Below are 23,325 nucleotides of genomic sequence, written 5' to 3'. Positions count from 1 at the left end.
GTTGCTTGGCTTGTCTCTGAAACAGCCCTCCCCATTTTGGCACAACTCCCAGATGTTAGTCAGAAGGACTTTGAAGGGTCAATGAAGTTGTGCTTGCCATTGTTGTTTTCAGTGCCTTAGTTGATGACAGGTTGTCTATTCAGTTTCATTCTTCTCAGATACAGCTAAATGGTTTGATAGGCCAGTTCAGAGGGCAATTAAGAATCACCTACATTTTTGTATGTCATATGTAGGTCAGACTAGGTAATGGTGGCAGATTTCCTTCCCTAATTGGGCATTAGTCAATCAGAAGAAATTTTCCAAAAATCAAAAATGATTTCAAAACCATCATTAGTCATTTAATTCCAGATTTTGTTTGAACTCAACATCTGCTCTGCGTATCTGCTTTGTTTGGATTCCAACAATGAGTACTCAGCTGGAGACCTCATTCCAACCATGATCCAATCATAGACAAAAGAGCTAAGTTCCATTGGTGAGCTGAGAGTGAATGCCCTTGACATCAAGGTAGCATTTGGTCAAGTACAAAAAAGCTTGAGTAAAATTAAAGTTAATGGGAATTAGGGAGAAAACTTTTCATTTGTTGGAGCCTTACATGAGACAAAAGAAAATGACTGTGGTTGTTGGAGGCCAATCATCTCAGCACCAGGACATCACTGCAGGAATTTCTCTGGACGTGTCACATGCCCAACCATCTTACATTGCTTCATGACCTTCGTTCCATTGTGAGAGTAGCAGTGAGAATGTTTGCTGATGTTTATTTTGTACTCAGTTCCATTTGTCAGTCCTCAGACAATGAAGTAATCCACTCCCACGTACAACAAAACCGAGACAACATTCAGGCTTCAGCTGATAGATAGCAAATAACACCTATGTCACACAAGTGGATGAAATGACCATTTTCAACAAGAAACATTCAATCATTGAACCCTCAATGTCCATAACAAAAGCTTAACTGAGCCATAAATATTACAGCTACAGGAATAGTTCAGAGGATGGGAATTTGACAGTGACTCTTATTCTTCGAGATTCTCCAGTGCATTCAGTAGCTACAAGGCACAAGTCATGAATGTGATATAATGTTTTAACCAGGCTGGATGTGTGCAGCTCTGACAATACTCAGGAAGCTCGATGCCATCCAGGGTAAAGCACCCTACTTGAGGGTAGCCCATCCACCACCTTGAAAATTTACTCACTTCACCACAGTACCATTTCCAAGATGCACAGCAGAAACTCGCCAAGGTTCCTTTGATGGCACAAAGCAAATGTGAGTTCCGCCATATAGTACCCCAAAGGCAGCAAATGTGTGCGACTATGACTTCTTCAGGTCATAAGCCATTTTTAACTTCAAATTACATTGCCTCCTCTTTACAGTCACTGGGTCAAAATCCTGAAACTCCCTTCCTCACAGCACCATGGGTATATGTTCATTGTATGGATTGCAGCAGTCCAAGAAAGTGGCTCCTCACCACTTTCCTGTGGAAAATCAGAGACAGACAATAAATGTTGGCCAAGGGGCATTTAAACAGTCCTTGGATAAACAGATGGATGATCATGGAATAGTGTAGGGGGAGGGGCTTCGATCAGTTCATGGGTTGGCGCAACATCATGGGCCGAAGGCCCTGTTCTGCGCTGTATTGTTCTATGTTCTATGTTCTATGTTCTATGTTCTATGTTCTAAGCCAATTACTCTCTCATTTTGTGAATGAATATTTTGAAAAACTATTATCCAGGAGTCTCAGTTGCTACAGATCCAAAATTGTGAAAATGCAATGCTTGATCCCATCAGTCATCCAGCCTTTATGTTTAAAAGTTATGAGGAAATTAGCTTATAGTATTATGAATCATTATGCCACATTTGATCCTTCCTTTATTTCAGGCAGATAACATAATAATAATCTCAGATGCCTTCGTTGTTGTTAATGATTTCCACTGTTCAGTTTTGTGCAAACTAATTGGTAAGAGATTGTAATTTGTCACAAATAGTTCCATTACTTCTAGATTAGAGAGTTGGAGATCAGCCAGAATTCCCACCCCTCATCATTAGTCAAGTTTCTTTGTCTGAAAGTGAGTGTGCAGATGATAGCTGGAGAGAGTCTCTCCTTAACTCTACAGCCTGAAATATTTGCTATCAGATTTGGATATAAAGAATAAAAACAACAGTCAGACCCAGGAGCATGTCCAGAACCCATGAGCCCAGAGCCCAATAGTCATGGGACAAGACCCTCTATCCATGGAACCATTCTTGAGTGGCCCTGGTCTGCACCATACCACCGATAACTGAGGAGAGGGAAAGATGACATTAAAAAGGGAAAGGAAGCATTGGAAAGTAAGCTGTTTGATGCGGTATCACCCATAGCAGTACTGTCATCCCAGCATCATAGTGCAAGGAAATTGAGCACAAATTGGGTTCAGCTGAAAGATATAACAGCGGCGACTCACACCACATCAGAAGCTTGCAGATCTACTAGCAGTGAAAGAAGGGAACTGTCCAGGTATCAATCACTCGCTCTTTTTTCACCAGGCAGCATTGAGCTTATTAATGACAAATTATGAGTGAAAGGTCCAGTAATTAATGCCGAACAAAGCTTGGCAAACGGTGCAATGCCTGTAATGTGAATAAGCTACACAAATACCTTCAGGCTCAGTGCAGCTGCCTCTAACAAAAGGTGCATTTATAGAACACAGTGTGTGCCAGTAAAACTGCAAGATCTTTTTGGGAGCAAAATAATAATAGAAAGGGTTTTTAAAAAAATAATTGAAAAATAATTAGAGATAACTGATTATTTGTCGGCTACAGCACAAGGTGTGGAGAGCTACATCTTTTAATCTGTTTTTAATGGAAGGTTCATCAAGAGGATTTTACGTATTTCATGATATTAAAAAGAATTGAGCACAGGCTGAAAAACAAGGGAAAATGGAAATATATATCATTGCATCATTAATACATGGAAGGTGAGGCCAAAGACATTGTATCACCCATTTGTTTATGTTCCTTTTATCTCCTTCTCAGACTGTGAATCCTACTGCAAACCAGTGAAAGGAAACCTGAAGATCAACATGAAAAAGTACTGCAAGAAAGACTATGGTAAACAACCTTTCATCACCTATTACTCTTCATTTGTTGCAAATCATGCTGGAATTAATGCTTGCTCGAGTAACATTACAATATTAATCCTGTAAGTGCACAGAGAAGAATGGCAATCATTCCTTGCCATTCTCCAATGGAATATCTTTAATAAAAACATTTAGAAACCATTCTCATAATAACTAGTCAGCATATGGCTCAAAATGACCATTTTTGACCAACGTTATTAGCTCTTTGATGAAATAACATGAAGAATGTACCAGAGTAATGTAGACAATTTATTTTTTTAATCAAAGGCCATTAATAAAGTACCACCTGGGCTCATTACTGAAGTCTGAGCACATAAGCTAGGGACAGACCTTAGAATAGTAAGCAAGCTGGTTGCAAAGCTAAATAGAGCAGGGGTTAAGTAGAATTACTCAGGTAGGCTAAAGGTAGGAAGTGTCTTTCAAAAGGGTCAGTGCTTGGACAACTGTTGTTCACCATTTACATGAATAAGTTGAAGTCATGAACACATAGTGCAATACCAAATTTTATGGCTCATGCTGGTATGGTGTTGTTTGGGAACAGTTAAAACGGAGGAAAACTGCAACAAAATATAAGAGGGACGTCTGCAACACTGATAAAATTGATCCACCAACTGCTTTAATTAGCTTTTCATTGCAGACACTCAGGTTGCCATCATTAGACCTAACCAAGGGAAAGTAGATGAAATTGCGGACTTGTTAGCAAACTGGGTCATATGTCACTAAATGCGCTTTCTACCCAGCCCAAAACCATTTCCAAGCACCTTGGATAAACTTTCCCCATTTTGAAACTGCATAATTGCAGGAAAGGAAACTAATTTGGGTTGGCAAATGAGTAAAATGAACTTGCAGGGCTACACAGACAAAGTCCACAAGGACTCTTACCATTTTTCATTGGTGCACCATAGAAAGCACCTTATCTGGATGCATCATAGAATGGTATGGCAACTGCGGTTCCCAAGACCACAAGAAACTACAGACTCATGAACACAGCTTAGTTCACCATGCAAACCAACTTTCTATCCCTTGACTCCATCTATACTTCCTGCTGCCTCGGGAAAGCAACCAACATAATCAAAGATCCCTTCTACCCTGGTTTTACTCTCTTCTGTCTTCTTCTGTCAGGTAGAAGGTATAAAAGTTTGAACACATGTACAAGCAGATTCGCAAACAGCTTCTTCCCTGCTTCTATCAGACTTTTGAATGGGCCTCTCAAATGTCATTTCTGACCTCTCTCTTCAGCTGTAATACTACCCTCTTTTCTGCCACACTGATGCACATAAAATGGTACGATCTGCCTGTATAGCAGACAAAACAACACTTCATGTATCCCAGTACATGTGACAGCAATAAATCAAATTCAAACTCATAAAGCATTCAAATGGGACTTACTAGATTGCTCTACAAGAGCTGATATAGATTCAATGGTTAATTAGCCTCCTTCTCTCCCCTAATGGCTCCATGATCCTTTGAATATATTATTACATTTGGAAAGTTGGCATGTACTTTGCAAATTAATTCCAATGTACCTAGAGATGAGATAGTGAATTTTACAAGGAAGACTAAGGAAGTCACTCCTTAAATTTCAATAGGGAAGAGGCTTGATGTCGAAATCATGGGCCACAAATAAAAATCAGTAATGGACAAACTGCTAGAATCTTTTTCGAGAAATTTAGAAAATCTAAATATGACTAACTATAATGAATGTAGATTTATGAAAGGGAAATTGTGCTTGACAAACGTATTCATTTGTTTTAGGGAAGTAATGATGAGATGGATACAGGAAACCAACGAAGTAATTGGATTTTCAATGAGGTGTCACTTATGGGGTTACACAGAGTTAACATGTGAGTTGGGACAATGTATTTGCATAGATTTAGGCTTAGTTAATGGGCAGGAGAGACAAGTAATAAACAGTACATTTTCAGGCTTCAAGGTTAAACTAGTGAGAGGAAGTGCAAGCTTCAATACATAGGCCTTAGCCATTCACAGACTAACAATAGGTAATAAACTCTCACACAGTAAGCGATTTCCACATCCCATAAATAATTTTTTTAAAAATGCTCAATAATTTAGATGAGCAGACTGAGTGAACATATCCACGTTTGCTAACTATGCAAAACTAGGTTGGAAAGTAAACCAGGAAGAGTATGCAAAGAGGCTTTAATGGGACACAGGTTGGATGAGGAGACAAAATGAAATATACTGTGCTGAAGTGTGAAGTTCTTCAAATTAGTAGGAGCAAAATATTTATAGAATAGTAAGAGACTAAGAAATGTTTTCACTCAGTGGAGACAGGTATGTTGTACACGAGTCATAAAATATTAATATGCAGGTAGTGAGCAATTAGGAAAGGTATGTGAAGTTTTGGTTACAGAGGGATTGAAGTATCATAGAATAAAGAAGACTTAACTTTAATTATGCTATGCACTGGTCAGACCACACCTGAAAAATTGTCTGCAGTATTACTTAAGGAAGGTACTTGATAAGTTACTAAGTTGAAACCTGTCCCTTATGAACCGGTCTTTTTTGCCCCGGAAGCGACCCCGATGATCCAAAAATGTGAATTCTTGCTCTCTGCACCATCTCCTCAGCCATTCATTTATCTACCCATCTTCTTATTCCTCCCTTCACCATGACATGGCTCCAGGAGAAATCCATAGATTACTACATTTGAGTTTCTGATGTTTAACGTCCTAGCTAACTTCCTGTATTCACTCTGAAAACACTCAACCCTTTCCCTAACTATGTCATTCTGATCAATGTGTAAAATAATTTCCAGCTTCTCAATCTCCCCTTATACAATATACTGCAACTGCTTTGAGATATCCTTGACCCAGGCACCAGGGAGGTTCGCACCATCCCGACTTCATGCCCACAGCCGCAGAATCTCCTGCCTGTGCCCCTGAGAGGACAATCGCATAGAACAATTACTCGTTTGAAGCCTGACAAACCACACTTAACATAAGATTCATTTTTGGTGCCTGAGATCTGGCTGCCACTTCTATTTCCCTCTGAAAGGCTATCTCTTTCAACAGTACACAAAATAGTGTCTCTGAGAGAGCAATAGCCAGAGTGAACTGGAAGGGGACCAATATCTGAGTGGGAAGATTTGTTCGTACGCTTCAGGAGACTTTAAACAAGTAGGGAGGAGAGTGAGGGCATCCTACGTAGTATAGAGAATAGAAAGGCAAATGAGGATGGTTCTGAATGAAAAAAAGACCAAGTTAAAAACAAAGGCAGGCAGGAGAAAGTTGGAGAACATAGTAACTCTGAACAATTTTAGACTGCATTTATTTCAATGCAAGGCATCTTACAGGTAAGGCAGATGAACTCAGGGCATACATGAGAACATGGGACTGGGACATCATAGCTATTACAGAAACATGACTGAGGGAGGGACGGGACTAGCAGCTCAATACTTGGTGCTATGGAAGAATAGAAAGGGAGGAAAGAGAGGAGTGGCAGTGGCATTTTTGATTAAGGAAAACATTACTGCTATACTTAGGATATTTCTGAGGGATTGTCCAGTGAAGCTATAAGGGTGGAATTCAGAAATAGGAAGGGGATGACCACCTTGATGAGATCATATTATAAGCCCCACCCTGCAAGAGTCAGAGGGAAATTCAGGAGCAAATATGTAGAGAAGTATAAGATAGATAAGAATAATAATAAATTTGTAATAGTAGAGAATTTTAACTTTCCAAACACTGACTGGAACTGCCATAATGATTAACGGCTTTGATGATGTGGTATTTGTTAAGCATGCTCAAAAAACTTCCTGTATTAATATGCAGACTGTCGACTCGAGAAGGAGTAAATGGCTGAAGTATTAGTGGGGAGAGCACTTAGGGAACAGTGATCATAATTCTATTAGTTCTAAAACAGTTATGGGAAAGGACAGGCCTTGTATAAAAGTTAAAGTTCTTAATGGGAGTAAGGCACATTTTGATGGCATGAGACAGGAACTTTAAAAAATTGTTTGGAGTAGACAGTTTGCAGGTAAATAGCTGACTGGTGAGTGGGAGGCTTTGAAAAGTGAGATCATGAGAGTTCAGAGGCATTATCGTCCTGTTAGAATGAACAGTAAGGCTGGTAGTTGCAGGGAACAATGGCTGAAGAAAGATATTAAAGCTCTGGTCAAGAATAAAGAGTCATATATTAGATATAGACAACTGGAATCAAGTGAATCTCTTCAAGAGTCTAAGGGGTGTGGGGGCATTCTTACAACGGAAGTCAGGAGGGCAAAAAGGGGATATGAGATAACCTTGGTAGATAAGGTTAAGGACAATCCAAAGAAATTCAACAAATTTGTTAAAAGCATAAGACCAACAAGAGAGAGAATAGGGCACCTTAAAGGCCGACAAGGTCGCCTATGTGTTGGACTTCAGGAGATAGGAAAGATACTAAATGAATATTTCACACCAGTTTTTACTATGGAGAAAGAAATGGAGGATGGAAATCTCAGGGAAATAAATGTCAATGTCTTGAAAACAGTTTATGTTGCAAAAGAGTAAGTGTTGGAGGTCCTAAAAAACGTAAAGATGGATAAATCCCCAGGACCTGATCCAGTGTATTCTAGGACATTGTGAGAAGTTGGAAGGGACGAAATTACTGAGATATTAATATAATCTACAGCTCTGAGTGAGCTGCCGGAGGACTGGAGGACGGCTAATGTTGTGCATTTAATTAAGAAAAGCTGTAAGGAGAAGCATAGAAATGATAGGCCTGTGAGTCTGACATCAGTGGTGGGTGAGTTGTGGAGGGAATTCTGAGAGATAGGATTTATATGCATTTGGAAAGGCATGGACTAATTAGGGACAACCAGCTTGGTTTTGTGTGTGGGAAATTGTGTCTCACAAACTTGATTGAGATTTTTGAGGACGTAAGCAAAAAGATTGATGAGGGCAGAGAAGGAGATATCGTTTACATGGGCTATAGTAAAGCCTTTGACAAGGTTCCACATCGTAGGCTACTTAGTAAATTAGTCGATCACATGGGATTCAGAGAGAACTTGCCAACTGGATACAAAATTGGCTTTATGGCAGGAGACAAAGGGTGGTGGTGGAGAGTTGTTTTTTGCAGGGGGGGAGCATTGTGATCAGCAGTGCTCCACAGGGGTAGGTGTTGGGTCCACATTTGTTTTTCATTTGTATAAACGATTTGGTTTAGAATTTAGGAGACATTGTTAGTAAGTTTGCAGATGACACCAAAATTGGTTGTAAACTAAACAGAAAATAAGGTTTTCTAAGATTACAAAGGGATCTTGATCAATTAGGCCAGTGGGCTGAGGAATGGCAGGTGGAGTTTAATTTGAATAGATATGATGTATGGCATTTTGGTAAAGAAAACGAGGGCAAGGCTTATAGAGTTAAAGGAAGGGTCCTGGGTAGTGTTTCAAATAGGGAGACCAAGGGGTTAAGGTACATAATACTTTGAAATTTGTGTGAGAGGTAGACAGGGTGGTTAAGAAAACATTTAGCATGCTTGCCTCCATTGCTCAGACCATTGAGTATAGGAGTACGGATGTCATATTGAGGTTGTAAAAGGACCTTGCCGAGGCCACTTATGGATACTGATGTACGGTTCTGGTTACCCTACTATCGGAAAGATATTGCGAGATTTGCAAGATATCATTAAATTGAAAAGAGCTCAGAAAAGATTTACCAGGATATTTCCAGGACTCAGGGTCTGAGTTATAAAGATGGGCTGGGACCATCTTCACTGGAGTGTAGGAGGCTGAGGAATGACCTTACATAAGTTTATAAAAACATGCGGGGTGTAGATAAGATGAACAGCAAAAGTTTTTTTCCCTGGGGTAGGGGAATTCAAAGCTGGGGGACATATTTTTAAGGTGAGAGGCAAAAGTTTTAAAATGGGACCCAAGGGGCAACCTTTTCACACGAGGGTGATTTGTATGTGGAATGAACTTCTGCAGGAAATGGTGGATGTGGGTCCAGTTACAACATTTAAAAGACAATTGAACAGGTACATGAATAGGAATGGTTTCATGGGGTATAGGCCAAATGTAGGCAGTGGGACTAGTTTAGTTTGGGAAACTTGGTTGGCATGGACTAATTGAACTGAAGAATCTCTTTCCATGCTGTGTAACCTAAGACCCTGTGACTCCATAAGCAGTCTGGGATATTTTCCAAAAGTTTAAAAGAATGAATTGGTATTTAATTGAAACATAAATTCTTAAGAAGCTTGAAAGGGTAGATGGTGCTGAGGAAATATTTCCTTTGGATGGGGAACCTACAGCATGAGGTCACAGCCTCAGATTAAAGGGTTCACCATCTGGATTACAATTAGGAGACATTTCTTCATCCAAAGGTTATGGATTCTCTACCCAAGAGTTGTGGAAGCTCAGTTGTTAAGTACAATTGAGACAGCGATCAATAAATAAAGCATCTCCTATTTAAAATAGAGATGAAGAGAATTCCTTTTTCTCTCAGGGGAAAAGGCCATGATCTGATCAGCCGCAACCTTGTCAAATATTAAAGCAGGCTCAAGAGGTCGATTAGCCTATTCCTGCTCCTAATTTGTATGTTTGTGTTATAAAATGCATTAAAATAGGGAATCAATAGTGATCGGAAAATGGAATCCATTGAATTAAGGAAAATGTCCTGGAATGGATGCAGCATTGGCTCAGTGACAGGGAGCAGAGAGTGTTGGTGGATTGATGTTTTCCAGACAGGGAGTTTTGTAGCAGCATTCCTGAGGGTTAGTTTTGGGTTCATTACTTTTTTCAATTTTTATAAATTACCTAGACTTGGGGTGGAGGGAACAGCATTATGAAGTTTGTAGATGTTACAAAACTTGCCAGCATAATAAATATTGATGAGGATGATTCTAGGCTTTGGGACAGGTAGCATGGTGAAATGTGCAGAAGCATAGTGGGTAGAAATCAATGCAAAGATGTAAGAAATAATACAATTCAGAAGGAGATTATAATTTAAAGGCATATTTCTATTTATCCTTGTCGAGACTGAAAACTTTTAATTGATAAAAGAAAGGAATCACTACAGTGACAACTGAAAGAACTCCACCAAACATGATTTCATTTTTAATGGTTCAAGCATTTATAAAGAGACTAAGGATATTTTTGAAAATGTGAAATTTGCTTTGTCAATAAAATGATGCACCTCATTCAGTTACAAGGCTTCGCAATTCTTCCCGCAGAAGCATATGATCACATGTAATCTCAGTATTATTCTGCACAGTTCTGTTTTGAAGGAATTCTAATTGCTATTAGATCATTTTAGCTCTTAAGTTATTTTCATCAATAGCCGTATTCCATTCTAACATCCCTGGACAGAGTTACCACCAGCAAGCCATAGGTCAATGACCCTCCCCCAGCTCACAATAATCCCAATGGTGCTTAATTATTAGAAATTCCCTCACCTGACCCCTTTAAATACTCTGGTGGCCACTTCAACAGCAGCAAACGACACTCGCTCACTCTTCTGTCTTTCGTTTTCCTGTTATAGGTCTGTCCTTTCCCACTGTGCAGCACACAAACCCATTGTGTTCTTTCCTTCTAAGAGTTGTCTCACAAGCAAGGTCTGTGTTAAGACTGACAGAGAACAGTTCTCTGTTTCAGCAAGAACCTTGCTTGCTGTCTCTTTTCATAAATTCTCTGTTTTCTCAAATGCCAAACAGACAAAAAGCCAACCGTTGCAATTAGCTATTTACACTCTGCACCTTAGCTGTTCATCCCTATGGCAACCCACTTCACATGGCCATTTCTTGAAAACCAATTATGTCATAATCAGAAAATTACAGGTTAATGCCACCACGAAGGGCATCACAATATAAACGTTTTGGAACATAAGAATTATGAATATGAGTGGACTTCAAGCTGCTTCTGCCATTCAATACAATCATGGCTGACCTGATCATAGTTTCAACTTCACTTCCTGACTGTTCTCTACATGGATTACAGCCACAATTCTGGGCTGTTGGACCAAGGGTGAACTTTCAAAGAGCTAGCTCAAGTCAATACTGGTGGGTGAAACATCTCTCTTATGTAACGCAAATTTCTATGATTCAGAACTGAGAGGTTATAACTCAGGAGAGTTTTCTTCAGAAAAGGGAAGGCGTCATATAGAAATCAAGGCACCAAGACTGTAAAGAAGCTAAATAATTGGGTGGGGGGTGGTGGTGTTGGGGGGAATGGGTATTGAGAAGTTCAAATGAGGGGATGTGTGGAAAATTAAAGAGAGTGGGTAACGATGCAGAGTAGCAATATGGATAATGATAAATAAAGTGTGACTGGAGGGACAGATCATACAGACATAACCGTGCACCTGTAAATAGATGTAGATTTTATTTCATCAACTCTGTCAAATATGTTATGACATTTCTTGGGCACTTGGGACTTGAACCTAATCCTCCTGGCCCAGAGGTGGTGACACTACAACATTGTCACAAGAGCCACTAAATGATTAAACTGTGGGAAAATATGATAAAAAGACAGAATGAAAAACTATTTTTTTAGTCTATACATGGCACAAATAGCAATAAATTGATATAATTTGATCACCATTAGGTAATTACTGCCCTAATCAATATCCTATCCCATAGTGACAGAACATTATTTAGACTGTGTGATTTCCCACAGTGATGAGATAGGTTTCCTTATTCCTGGTTTAAAAGTGTTGTTGCGCACCAGCTCAAAGTTGGGGTCCAGCATTGTGCTATCCACCTCTTACCAACTGACTATGTAGCAGCTGCAGACCAGCTCAAGATGTAATAAGGCTTTCAACAGATGGTGCCAGTTAGTACAAAAATAGAAAACTAATGAGGGATCTGAAAAATATTCTTACTCATTTCTATAGACATTTTTTGTCAGGAAACGGCTTAGAATTCTTCTGAAATGTTTTTTTGGATACGAGTGAAGAATTGTTAATGATTGTCAGATGCCTTGTAACTCTCAAGTGTGTCCACATTGGAAGCTGACTAACCTCTCATCTTTTTCCAGCTGTTCAGGTTAATGTTCTAGATATGGAGACAGTAAATGAATGGGCAAAGTTCACCGTGAATATTGTGTCAGTTTTTCGAAGCAGAGATGAAAAGATTAAACGGGCAGACCAGTTCCTATGGATTAATATGAAAGACTTGGCATGCAAGTGCCCAAAGATCCAAATGACCAAAAAGTACCTAGTGATGGGGAACACTGACAGCGTGGCTGAGAGGCTTGGAGGCCTAGTAGCAGATAAGAACAGCCTTGTCATTCAGTGGCGAGATGTGTGGACAAGAAGACTGCGGAAATTCCAACGTAAAGAGAAAAAAGGGAAATGTGGGAAAGCCTGATTGACTCATTCAGACAAAAAAACTCTGTGAGAAGCATCATGGGCATCAATGTAAATACACTTTGGTTCAAAATATTTACCTTTCAGAAGATGCTGAAGGGCATTAGACTGTGAGGAGGGGACTAGAGGCTGGAAACTACATCTTAGTCAGCACAGCAAAACAAAGTTGTTGGCTGAATATGCTTTTAACATTGCTCAATCCTTTTCTAAATGTGGTCATGATTCCTTTTGCTGGGCTGAAGGTCAGACTGCAATATTAGCTTTGTTGTCTGATTGCAGAGCCCATGTAGAATCTGACAAAGGCACATACTACCCGTGTCCTACCCATTGGTTGGCTGGCTATTCTTGTTGAAGTCCACCATACCCCTTTTCTTTTCGCCTGTTATGACTAACATATGAGGCAAAATGTGGTGGTCTATGTAAGCCTGACAGCTGTGCTGAACGCAGAGTGTAAATATGGACAGGTTCCAGGAGTTTTATAACAGACAAAGCATTTGGCATGCAGCAAGTTATCTGTTAACGTTGTGTATTTTGAACTGTGGTTTGAAAATATCCAATTTCAATTAGATTTTGCAAAGCACGTTAACATTGTAAAACCCTTTTGTCTGACATGCAACCTTCAGTCTAATGAAACATTTCCTTTTCAGTATTTCTTTGATCACCTTGCCAGACAATCTGTAATAACAGTACTGCAGTATAGACTACCTTCCAATATACTCACCCTAACCTTCCATATGCAGTGCCCTCTGATATACCCCCATCACCCTCCAACATATACCCTCTTCACCTTCTGATATATACCCTCTTCACCCTCAAATATACCTTCCTCACCCTCCAATACATTCTACCCTCCAAGATACTGTACCTTCCAACACACCCTCCTCGCTCTCCAATATACCATACCCTCTGAAGTACTCTCATCTACCTCCACCATACTGTGGAGGTGTCGGTGTTGGACTGGGGTGGACAAGGTCAGATATCACACAATACCAGGTTATAGTCCAATAGGTTTATCTGAAATCTTAATTAGTTTGTACAGTTTTTGATTACTTATTACCTTGGTTAGACCCTCGGTATGCAACTCTTATACCTATCGTGTTATTCCAGTCTTTTAGTTTGTCTCCTGCATGACCTTATTCTTAATTTTTTTTGTAATTACCTCTCTGCCTCATTTAATTGGATTATAGGTCATTCCTTCCCTTCTTATTCAGCTGTTGACACTTTTCTCATACTGTCTAACACTCTTGGTCACCTGCAGAGACTTATTATTCAACACTCCATATTCAACGCTCCACACCAGTTGTATGATTTTTTGATCTCTCTGCCCTTGATTAAATTCTGTGTCCATGCGCTCCCTCACTTCACCTGATGAAGGGGCTGCGCTCTGAAGGCTTGTGTGATTTCAAATAAACTTGTTTGACTTTAACCTGGTGTCATACAACTTGTCAAACATACTATCCCCTTTAATATCACACCTGCCAATGTAGCATTACCCTCTGAGATACCCTGTCATCCTCTAATATACTGCAGCTGTTGCTTTACTCTCCTCAACCTTTGAGACATTGCACCCACTGATACTGAGCACCTCCAATTTTCTGCTCCTTTTGATATACCACATCTTGTGTAATGGCCTACCATGTGAGATATGGCACCCTCAGATAAAGAAGTCAGTCTTGCCTCAGTAATAACACCATGACCTCAGTGAAAAGTTGCTGGTTCCAGTCCACATCAGAGACTTGAGCACATTTCATCTAGAACATTGGTAAAAAGGTCCCTCTGCCCTTCAAATGGATGTAAATGATCCCATTACACCATTTGCAAAAGAGCTGATGTGTTGGCCAATGGTTGTTCTTTACCTGGCAATACTAAAACTGATTGTCAGATTATTATTTTGTTGATCTTTGTGGGAGTTTTGGTGAGCTAATTGATTGCTATCTTTTCCTGTTTATATTTTTAGAACAGGAACATTTTAAAAAAATTAATTTTCTGCAAAATGCTTTGAGCTACTCTGTGGTGCTAAAAAGTGTGCCAAATTGTAAGTTTTTCCTTACTCCATCATCCAATATTCTAAATCCTACAATTTAACATTGTTCTAAATATCACATCTTCAAATACCTATATTCCTCAATACACTATGATCCAATATGCTATTTCGCAACCTTCTATATGCAATATAGTACAATCATCCAATTTATCACATCCTCAGTAATGCTGCCAGTAAATTCAATTCACACTCTATTCATCAAGAACAATGGCAATAACATGTGTAAACTACACAATATACAACTGTGTAATGTGAGGAGGAGAAGTTTCAAAAGAACTTGGACAGGCTGGTGGAATGAGTGCGATGGTGGATCTTGAAATCTGATGAGGAGAAATGTGAAGTTATTCATAACTGTAGAAAGATAGTGAGGAATACAAAATAAAGGGTATTTATAAGGAGGTTCAGAAGTAGAGTGATCTAGGGGATTATGTGTACAAATCATTTAAGATTGTTGGGAAAGCGTTTAATAAATGCTATGGATACTGGGTTTTATTAATAGGCACATAACAAAAGCAAGGAAGGTTAAAACTGTTTCTGTGACAACCTATGTATTGTGCCCAGTAGTAGTAAGAACTTTAAGAATGAGGCAGTGGCATTGGAAAGAATGCAGAAAAGATTAAAAAGAATGATTCCAGGATGAAAATTTTCAGTTCCATGAATAGATTAGAGGAGCTGAGATAGTTTTCCCTGAAGAAGGAAAGACTAAGAGGAAATGTTATTGACAAGGTGTAAATGATAAGGACAGTATAGACAGGGAGAAACTGTTTCCCATTGGTGGAAAGATTGAGAACTAGAGAATAATGAGCGAAGGCAATTGACAAAAGAATCACGATGAATAAATATATATAGTAAATGATTACAATCTGAAAGGTACTGCTGAAAGCATGGTGAGCTCTGACTCAATCATGGTTTTCAAAATGTAATTGGATAATTATCTGAAAACAAAATTGCAGGGCTAGAGGGAAAAGCAGGGGAGCAGAACTTTAGCGAGCTGGCATATGGTTGACAGACGAGGCCTTGTCTGTACTGTAACTATTCATTAAATCTATGATTCTATCATGTACCAATGTTATTGTGGCGTACATCACTGTGAAAGACAAGAGCAGCAAAGTTCTGGGAACTTTATCATCTCCAAGCTTTCCAACCCTCAATTCACAAATGATCCTGACTTGGACATTTTATTGCTATTGCTCCATAGACAACATGTTAACAGAGCTGAGTAACATAGCAAGGAAATGCCAAAGTTCTGAATTTCCTCATTAGGTTGTAAACCTTTAATTGGTATTTCCCACTTGAAATCAGCCTGAATGACTGGGTTAGGTCAGGCTACTAGTGCAAGAACACTCATATTTTTACCCAAGAGGGAGAATGATTTGATCCCTCGTCCCAGGGAGCTTTGTTTGGATCCTGTTTCTCCTTACCCACAAGCAGTGTTTACCTTCTTGAAGCTGTTCCCAGCTACCTTCAACTAGTTGGTGTCCCAAAGCTTTGGACACAAGTTAAATCAAAAATTGCGAGCTTTTAAAATGTTTGAACTTCTTGGAGTGGTTGACTAACCATCCCTTGTTCTGCACCCATTTAAACCGGAATTTGGAAGTTGGAATCTTGTTTCAGAACTTTACAATTTTAACAACTCACAAGAATCTACTCACTGGTCTTTGTGTGTTAAGATTCAGTCCAATGTTGCTTGGTCAATGTCTTGGAATTCACTATCACTCTTGTGAATATCCCATTAGCACACAGATTGCAGCAATTCAAGAAAACAGCTGTCCCCAATATATTTTGAGGGCATTTTGTGCAGGATAGTGACTATCCTCCAACATCCACATTTCCCAATTAAACGTATCATAATTCCTAATAACTGTATGGACATTCCTAGCACCTTCCAACACCGATTACAATCTATATGTAAATTGCTAAATCTCTGTAAAAAATACTGGTTATAACAATATTCTGACTGTACAATTAGTTTCTAAAATTCTCATGTAGATGCTGTGTAATGCAAATGTGAAATCTGTATGGTCTGTCAGGATATCCCACTGCATTTTACAGCCAATGAAGCACTTTCAAAGCATACTGCCTATTGTACTGTAAGAAATATAGCTGCTAGTTAGGCCGCAGTAAACTCCCACAAACAGCAACAAATAAATAAGCAGAAGAGGTTTTGATTGAGTTATAAATATTGGCCAGGACACCAAAAAATCTTCTTTGCTCTGCTTAAAAAATGGCGTGGAATTCTTTATGACTAAGTGCAAAAGAAGGCTAAGCCCTTGGCTGACTGTATCATGTGAAGGATTACATTTCTAACTATGCTGAGCACCCTCAGTACTGCATTGGAATGTCACCCAGCTTTATGTGCTCAAGTACTGTGCCATTTGGACCCACAACCTTTTTTTAACTCGGAGGCCATCAAACTATGAACTGAGCCACAGCTGACACTGTGAAGAGCTGTTAGCATTCAATTCCTGCTTCTGTGCAAGAAATGTCAGAAATAACCCAAGACTTTGTCAAGTTTGTCAAACTTAGTTGTACCAGTTTTGAAAGACTGCCTCATATTTGGGGCCTTCACACAGAACAAGTGGCACATTCTCATTGTTCACCTCACTGTCATACCCTAACGTGCCAAAGGTTGGTGAAAGAAATAGTTATTCTCTTGTTAAAGATCAATTGCATCCTTAAAATATTAATGTTGTACCAATTTTAATCATAAAGGAAAACAATCTGGAATAACATAAGCTGAAACTGGTTGTGTTCTTTGTTACTTGTTGCTGATCACTGGTGGCGTGGCCTGTAATACACCACAGTCTGCCTGACAAACACCACACCGTGTGGCCAGCATTCAGGTACATTGTATTGTAACAAGCACAAAGCGCTGTGAAATGAATGTTCAAACTTCACATGCTGTTATTTGCTTGTTATGTTATGATTTACAAGTCCACTTAAAAGTTCCGTTTAAAAAAAAAATTCTGCTTTATGGTTGATGCAGAAAGGGCGCAATACTAGTTTCAAGGATTGTGATTTCCAGTTAGGGAGAATGTGGAGAGAGTTTTACTCTGTGTCTGGAAATGTCTTTTAGGATAATGTAGAAGGAACATTAATCAGTTTCTAGCCCTCATGTACCAGGCCTAGGAGAGGTTGATGACAATCTCAAGGGAACTTTACTCTGTAACTAAGCCTTGTTGTAGCTGCCCTGGTGTTAATAGTGGTCGTTTCCCTAGCTGATTCCAAATGATTGCAGGAGAAGGTGTGTGATTTTGTTAATGAACTTGCAAGATCTATACTGCTTGTCTTTCATTCACTCGTGTGTGATGGGTCCACAAACCATAATGGTGATTGTTGTTAATAATAAATGTTGTTATTTCAAATCATCACAGTAGATGTAACAGCTTTTCAGCCTTACTCAGTGGCTTCAGCACATTGGTTGCTGAGTAAGAGGTAGTGCTGGAGATGTGTGGGTGCCGTAATAAGAATATCTTTGCTTGATGTTTTCTAATCCTAAGCATCCTTAAAATTAGAAACCGGAATAATTATGGCCTCAATTTGGAAGCCAGCTCCACAACTCTGCATAGTTGGCAAATACATGGAGGTTTATGTATCCGCAATTGATATTTACTGGAAGGTGATTGCATCTATACTCATATTTAATTCTTTTAAGGGATGTGGGAGTTGTTGGCAAACCAACTGTACCTGAAAATGTGGAGGTGGCCCACTTCGTTGAACTGCCACAACCCCTGGGGAGTTGCTAGGAAGGATGTTCCAGGGTTTCAATGTGGCGTCAGTGAAGGAACAGTGACATATTTCCAAGTTTGGACAGTGTGTGGCTCAGAGGAGTATTTACTGGCAATGGTATTACCATGTATCTGCTACCTTTGTCCTTCTAGGATGTAGAAATCATAGATTTTGAAGGTGGTCTCACTGCAGCTTTGGTGAACTGCTGCAGTGTGTCATTATGTGGTGTGCATGGGTACCACAGAGTGCTGGTAGTGGTTTAATGTGATGGATGAGGTGTTGACCAAAGTGAAATGCTCTATCCTGAATAATGTCAGGATTCTTGACTGTTATTAAATCTAAATTCACCCAGCAAATGGAAAGTATTCCATCAGGGTCATGTTTCTTGCCTTATAGAATGATGGATGTGGGGTGTTAGAAGGTTAGCCATTTGCCACACAATTCCAACTTAGTGATTTGATTTTGTAGCCACAGTATTTATATGGCTGGTTCTGTTACATTTCTGCTCAGCGATAACTCTCAGTATGTTAATAGTAGGGAATTTGATGATGATAATTCTGTTGAAAGTCAAAGGAAGATTAAATTCTCTCATTGGAGATAGTCATTGCCTGGCACTTATGACGTGTGAATGCTACTTTACTGTCTCCCCAGTTGTAAATATTGTCCAGATCTTTGTACATAAGAACATGAATTGCATTAGTATCTGAGGAGTTGGAAATGGTGCTGAACATTGCGCAGTCATCAAGAGAACATCCCCAATTCTGACTGTAAGTTAGAGGAATCGTCATTGATGGAACAGCTGATACTGGTTGAATATAGGCCACCATCACCCACCACTTGTCCTAGTAATTTGTCTCCAATAATGATTTCGATTTTCTTTTGCGTCGGGTATGATTCCAACAAGTGGAGATTTCCCCCACTTCTTATTGACTTCAACATTCCTCAGTTTCCTCAATCTTACATTCAGCCAAATGCTGAATTGATGTCAAGGACAGTCTCACTCTTCTCATATCTGGCTTTCAGCTCTTGTTCATATTTGAACCAAGGCTACAATGACGTCAGGAGATGTGTGGCCCTGGCTGAACCCAAACTGAGTGTCGATGAGTCAGTTATTGCTGAATAAGTTAAGTGCTGCTTTGATAACTTTGTGAATCACATCTTACATCCCTTTGTTGATTAGGAACAATAAAATAATGGGCAGTAATCAGCTGAACTGGATTGTCCTACTTTCTGCAGACGGCACATAACTGGGCAACTTTCTTCATTGTCTGGCAGATGTGGCTATACTGCAACAACATGGCTATGGATGCAATTATTTCTGGGGCACACTTTCAGTACTACACACACAATGGTTTCAGGGCTGTGGCCTTCGCAGTATTACCTTCAGCCATTCCCAATAATGTGGAATGAATCTAACTCTCTGAAGACTGGAATCTGTGCTGGTGAGATTTCAGTAGAAAACCGAAGGTAGATCATTCACTCAAGCCTTCTGGCTGAAGATGGTTGCAAATATATCAGCTTGGTTTTTTGCCCTGACATGTTGGGTTCCACCATCACTGAGAAGAGAGATATTTTGGGACGCATCTCCTCCAATTTGTTGTTTAATTGTTCACAAATGTTTAAGACTGCACGTGGCAGGCCTGCTATAAAGACCACAGGCTGAAAAACATGTATTTTTTCACTAATTCCAAGTTATTTTTTTTTGGAAAGATTTTTCAATGTAAGACCGAGTGGATTCATTTGTTAACTCACCGCATTATAATTAGCTACCATGCCCCTCTGACAGCTCTCAAATCCAATTTCTGCTCCATCTTACCAAGTGCTGTTCCGGAACATCTCGCCACTCACCAGATATACGGGAATTCAGCAGCATCCCTTGCACACAAGCCATTTGTAAAGCCCATTCTGCACCCAGACAAGCACTGTGAGTCCATAGCTGCCCGGCATGGCTCATAACACCTGCCCTGGACATGACAGACAGATGGAAATCAATGCCATACTAGGAATTCCTATTGGATGGGACTGCTGATGTGGAACTTCCTCCTGTCCCCAGGACTGGCAATGGAGGCCACAACACTAGATCATGCCAAACTGGTCTGGGATTGCTACCAAGGTCAGTTTCAGCACGGTAAGATATAGTTCAAAATCCTTTTCCACTCTGACAGCATCTTCTCTCTGATTCTTTGCATTCTATCTCTGTTACTGTAGTCCTCTCCTATCAAGGCTCCTTCTCTACCACTCTCAGCACTGCCTGTAACATTTTCTCCATTTGTTCTCATCTAGCCCAACCCCTGACACCATTAATCCTGCATGCTGTCTTGCCTACTCTCTTGCTTGGGACACCTCGCCACCTGCCTCACCTGCACCAACAGTAATAGGTGTATCACTGCTTTCATTTCCTATCATTCCTGGTTGTCTCTCTCTTTCCATGAGGAAGAAAGACCCCAAGAAGACAGAACATATCAGGTTGGATGATATACTGCTTGTCATTCTACTCCTTATCACTGATGAGGAGAGGATCATGACTCTGACATTCTGACCAGGACTTGGACTGGCGTCAGAGGCTGCCCTTGACAGATGGTTTTGGAAACCCCTGAGTGAAGGTTATTCCCCCCCTGACTTGATGACCTGCACACAACTATGACAAGTTTCCTGGCTTTGTATCTGTGCTAAATGGCATGACAATGCCGCAGTAATCAGAGCTTGATGTTTCTATTTGAGGGAGCAAAACAAGGAAGGCAAAGGAAGGCATTGCAAGGCAGGGATGCTACGAGAATCCAGGCAGGCTCAGAGAGATCATGTTGAGAACAAGTGAAGTGCTCGAGATGCAGCCTGGTCCTATCCATGAGCTTGGTGCTTATCTCCGAGTGCGAAGTGTCGATGCAACATGACAATGATAGTTACCAACGCATTGCAGCACTGAAGTGTAGAAGCATCCCATAAGTCAATGGGTGATGTCCCATGAGGGATTCTGTAGGCTGGTACATGTCAGGTATCCATGTCAATGGATGTGGGTGTATGTGACCAGTCCCATGGAGTTTGCTCTGAGATGTTGATGCCTGGTATCCAACATGGAAGTCATTCAGAGCCAGTGATAAGCTAAACCACCCAGACATTTGGTTTCCTGTCGAGCTTTCCCAGCTTATTTGGTGAGTTTGGTAAGATGAGAGGCTGAATATTAATGAGGTGAGCGGTGGCATGAACAAGGCATTGATCAAACGTTGATCATTTTCAGTTCACATCTTGCTGCTGCTAGGGGCAGTGTGGACCTGTTGGGCCGAAGGGCCTGTTTCCACACTGTAGGGAATCTAATCTAGTCTAAATCAGAATCTGACCACACTACTTGTGAAAAGCATGAAAGGTAGTGAGTTGGCACATAGATGTGCCTCACCACATTGTCGCCCAATTCATCTGCTCATTTTCCCATAGCCCACGGTTTTGAGATCCCTTTAAGGTTTTGCCTGCATCTTTTTATTTCTTTTATTTTCAAATGTGGATTATAAAAAAAGGAAGATATCCTTTAAGTTAAGGAAACTGTGCAAAAAGATGGCTGCAATTTTAAAATTCATGTTCAAGAAAGTAGTTTTAAACCCTTCTAACTACAAGGTCCTTTTTTGTTGGTTGTAAATCAATTGCACAATAACTGAGTTACAGCTTTTGCTATTTATGTAGGTTGCAGGCTGGTTCCAAGAAGCTCTGATTGCTTCATACAAGGATTAGCTGGAAGGCAAAGTACTAAGCTAATGGTAAGATTCTTAGTAGTGAAGATGAGCAGAGAGATCTCGGTGTCCATGTACACAGATCCTTGAAAGTTGCCACCCAGGTTGACAGGGCTGTTAAGAAGGCATACAGTGTTTTAGCTTTTATTAATAGAGGGATCGAATTCCGGAACCAAACTAAGTGAAGCTGTGCAAAACTCTGGTGCGGCCGCACTTGGAGTATTGTGTACAGTTCTGGTCACCGCATTATAAGAAGGATGTGGAAGCTTTGGAAAGGGTGCAGAGGAGATTTACTAGGATGTTGCCTGGTATGGAGGGAAGGTCTTACGAGGAAAGGCTGAGGGACTTGAGGCTGTTTTCATTAGAGAGAAAAAGGTTGAGAGGTGACTTAATTGAAACAAATAAAATAATCAGAGGGTTAGATAGGGTGGATAGGGAGAGCCTTTTTCCTAGGATGGTGACGGCGAGCACGAGGGGGCATAGCTTTAAATTGAGGGGTGAAAGATATAGGACAGATGTCAGAGGTAGTTTCTTTACTCAGAGAGTAGTAAGGGAATGGAACGCTTTGCCTGCAACGGTAGTAGATTCGCCACTTTTAGGTACATTTAAGTTGTCATTAGGTAAGCATATGGAGGTACATGAAATAGTGTAGGTTAGATGGGCTTGAGATCGGTATGACAAGTCGGCACAACATCGAGGGCCGAAGGGCCTGTACTGTGCTGTAATGTTCTATGTTCTATGTTCTATGTTCTATGATTACTAGAGACATTGTGAGTCTTTAACAAAGCTACAGTTTTCTGGAACAAGAAGAGTAAAAGCTGATACCACAGAGCTGTTCAATCCTGAACTATAGGAAAACTGAGAAAACGAAGTGTGGAGCTGGATGAACACAGCAGGCCAAGCAGCATCTTAGGAGCACAAAAGCTGGCATTTCAGGCCTAGACCCTTCATGATTGGCTCCTCACCACTTGAACATAGCAGCAGGGAACCACCAAACCAACAAAGATAAAGCATCAAAAACTCTGTATGTGTGTGTGTGTGTGTGTGTGTGTGTGTGTGTGTGTGTGTGTGTGTGTGTGTGTGTGAGAAAGTGTATGTGCATGTGTATAATTAAGAGAGAGAGTGTGTGTGTGTGTCTGTCTCAATCTCTCTCTCTTTCTCATGTGGAAGCACCAGAAAGCCTTCAGGAACAGTTAGCTGTCTTCTACCTCGAATTTCTCCATGAAGGAGGAATAAAACACCTTTAGAGACAGTAAATGACTAAATTCTCAACTAGGGAGTGCAGTGTGCAAACAGCCTTGTGTCAACAAAAAGGAACTGAAGGGAATTGAAAAGAAGAAAAGAAAGCAACTCCTTGAATCCTGTGGTCCAGGCTGATGTGATTAAACTATACCTCCCTGACTTTCTC

General features: G+C 40.2%; 1 protein-coding gene and 1 long non-coding RNA gene across 3 annotated transcripts in view; one reads left to right on the top strand and one right to left on the bottom strand.

Moving 5' to 3' along the window:
• LOC125462225 (netrin-3-like) overlaps positions 1–21,762 on the top strand; it is a 188,121-nt gene extending 166,359 nt beyond the window's left edge. For both annotated transcript variants that reach the window (XM_048551990.2, XM_048551989.2), the window contains exons 6-7: positions 3,011–3,085; positions 12,095–21,762. In XM_048551990.2, the coding sequence (XP_048407947.1) occupies positions 3,011–3,085; positions 12,095–12,426 (407 nt within the window). In that variant the 3' untranslated portion in view covers positions 12,427–21,762. The remainder of the gene's footprint in view (positions 1–3,010; positions 3,086–12,094) is intronic.
• Positions 1–23,325, bottom strand: part of LOC125462226 (uncharacterized) — a 174,625-nt gene that overhangs the window by 90,420 nt on the left and 60,880 nt on the right. The window lies entirely within an intron of this gene.

The sequence above is a fragment of the Stegostoma tigrinum genome, chromosome 23 (assembly GCF_030684315.1).
Source record: "Stegostoma tigrinum isolate sSteTig4 chromosome 23, sSteTig4.hap1, whole genome shotgun sequence".
In the NCBI taxonomy this organism is placed as follows: Eukaryota; Metazoa; Chordata; class Chondrichthyes; order Orectolobiformes; family Stegostomatidae; genus Stegostoma; species Stegostoma tigrinum.
This window is presented reverse-complemented; position numbering and strand designations above follow the sequence as displayed.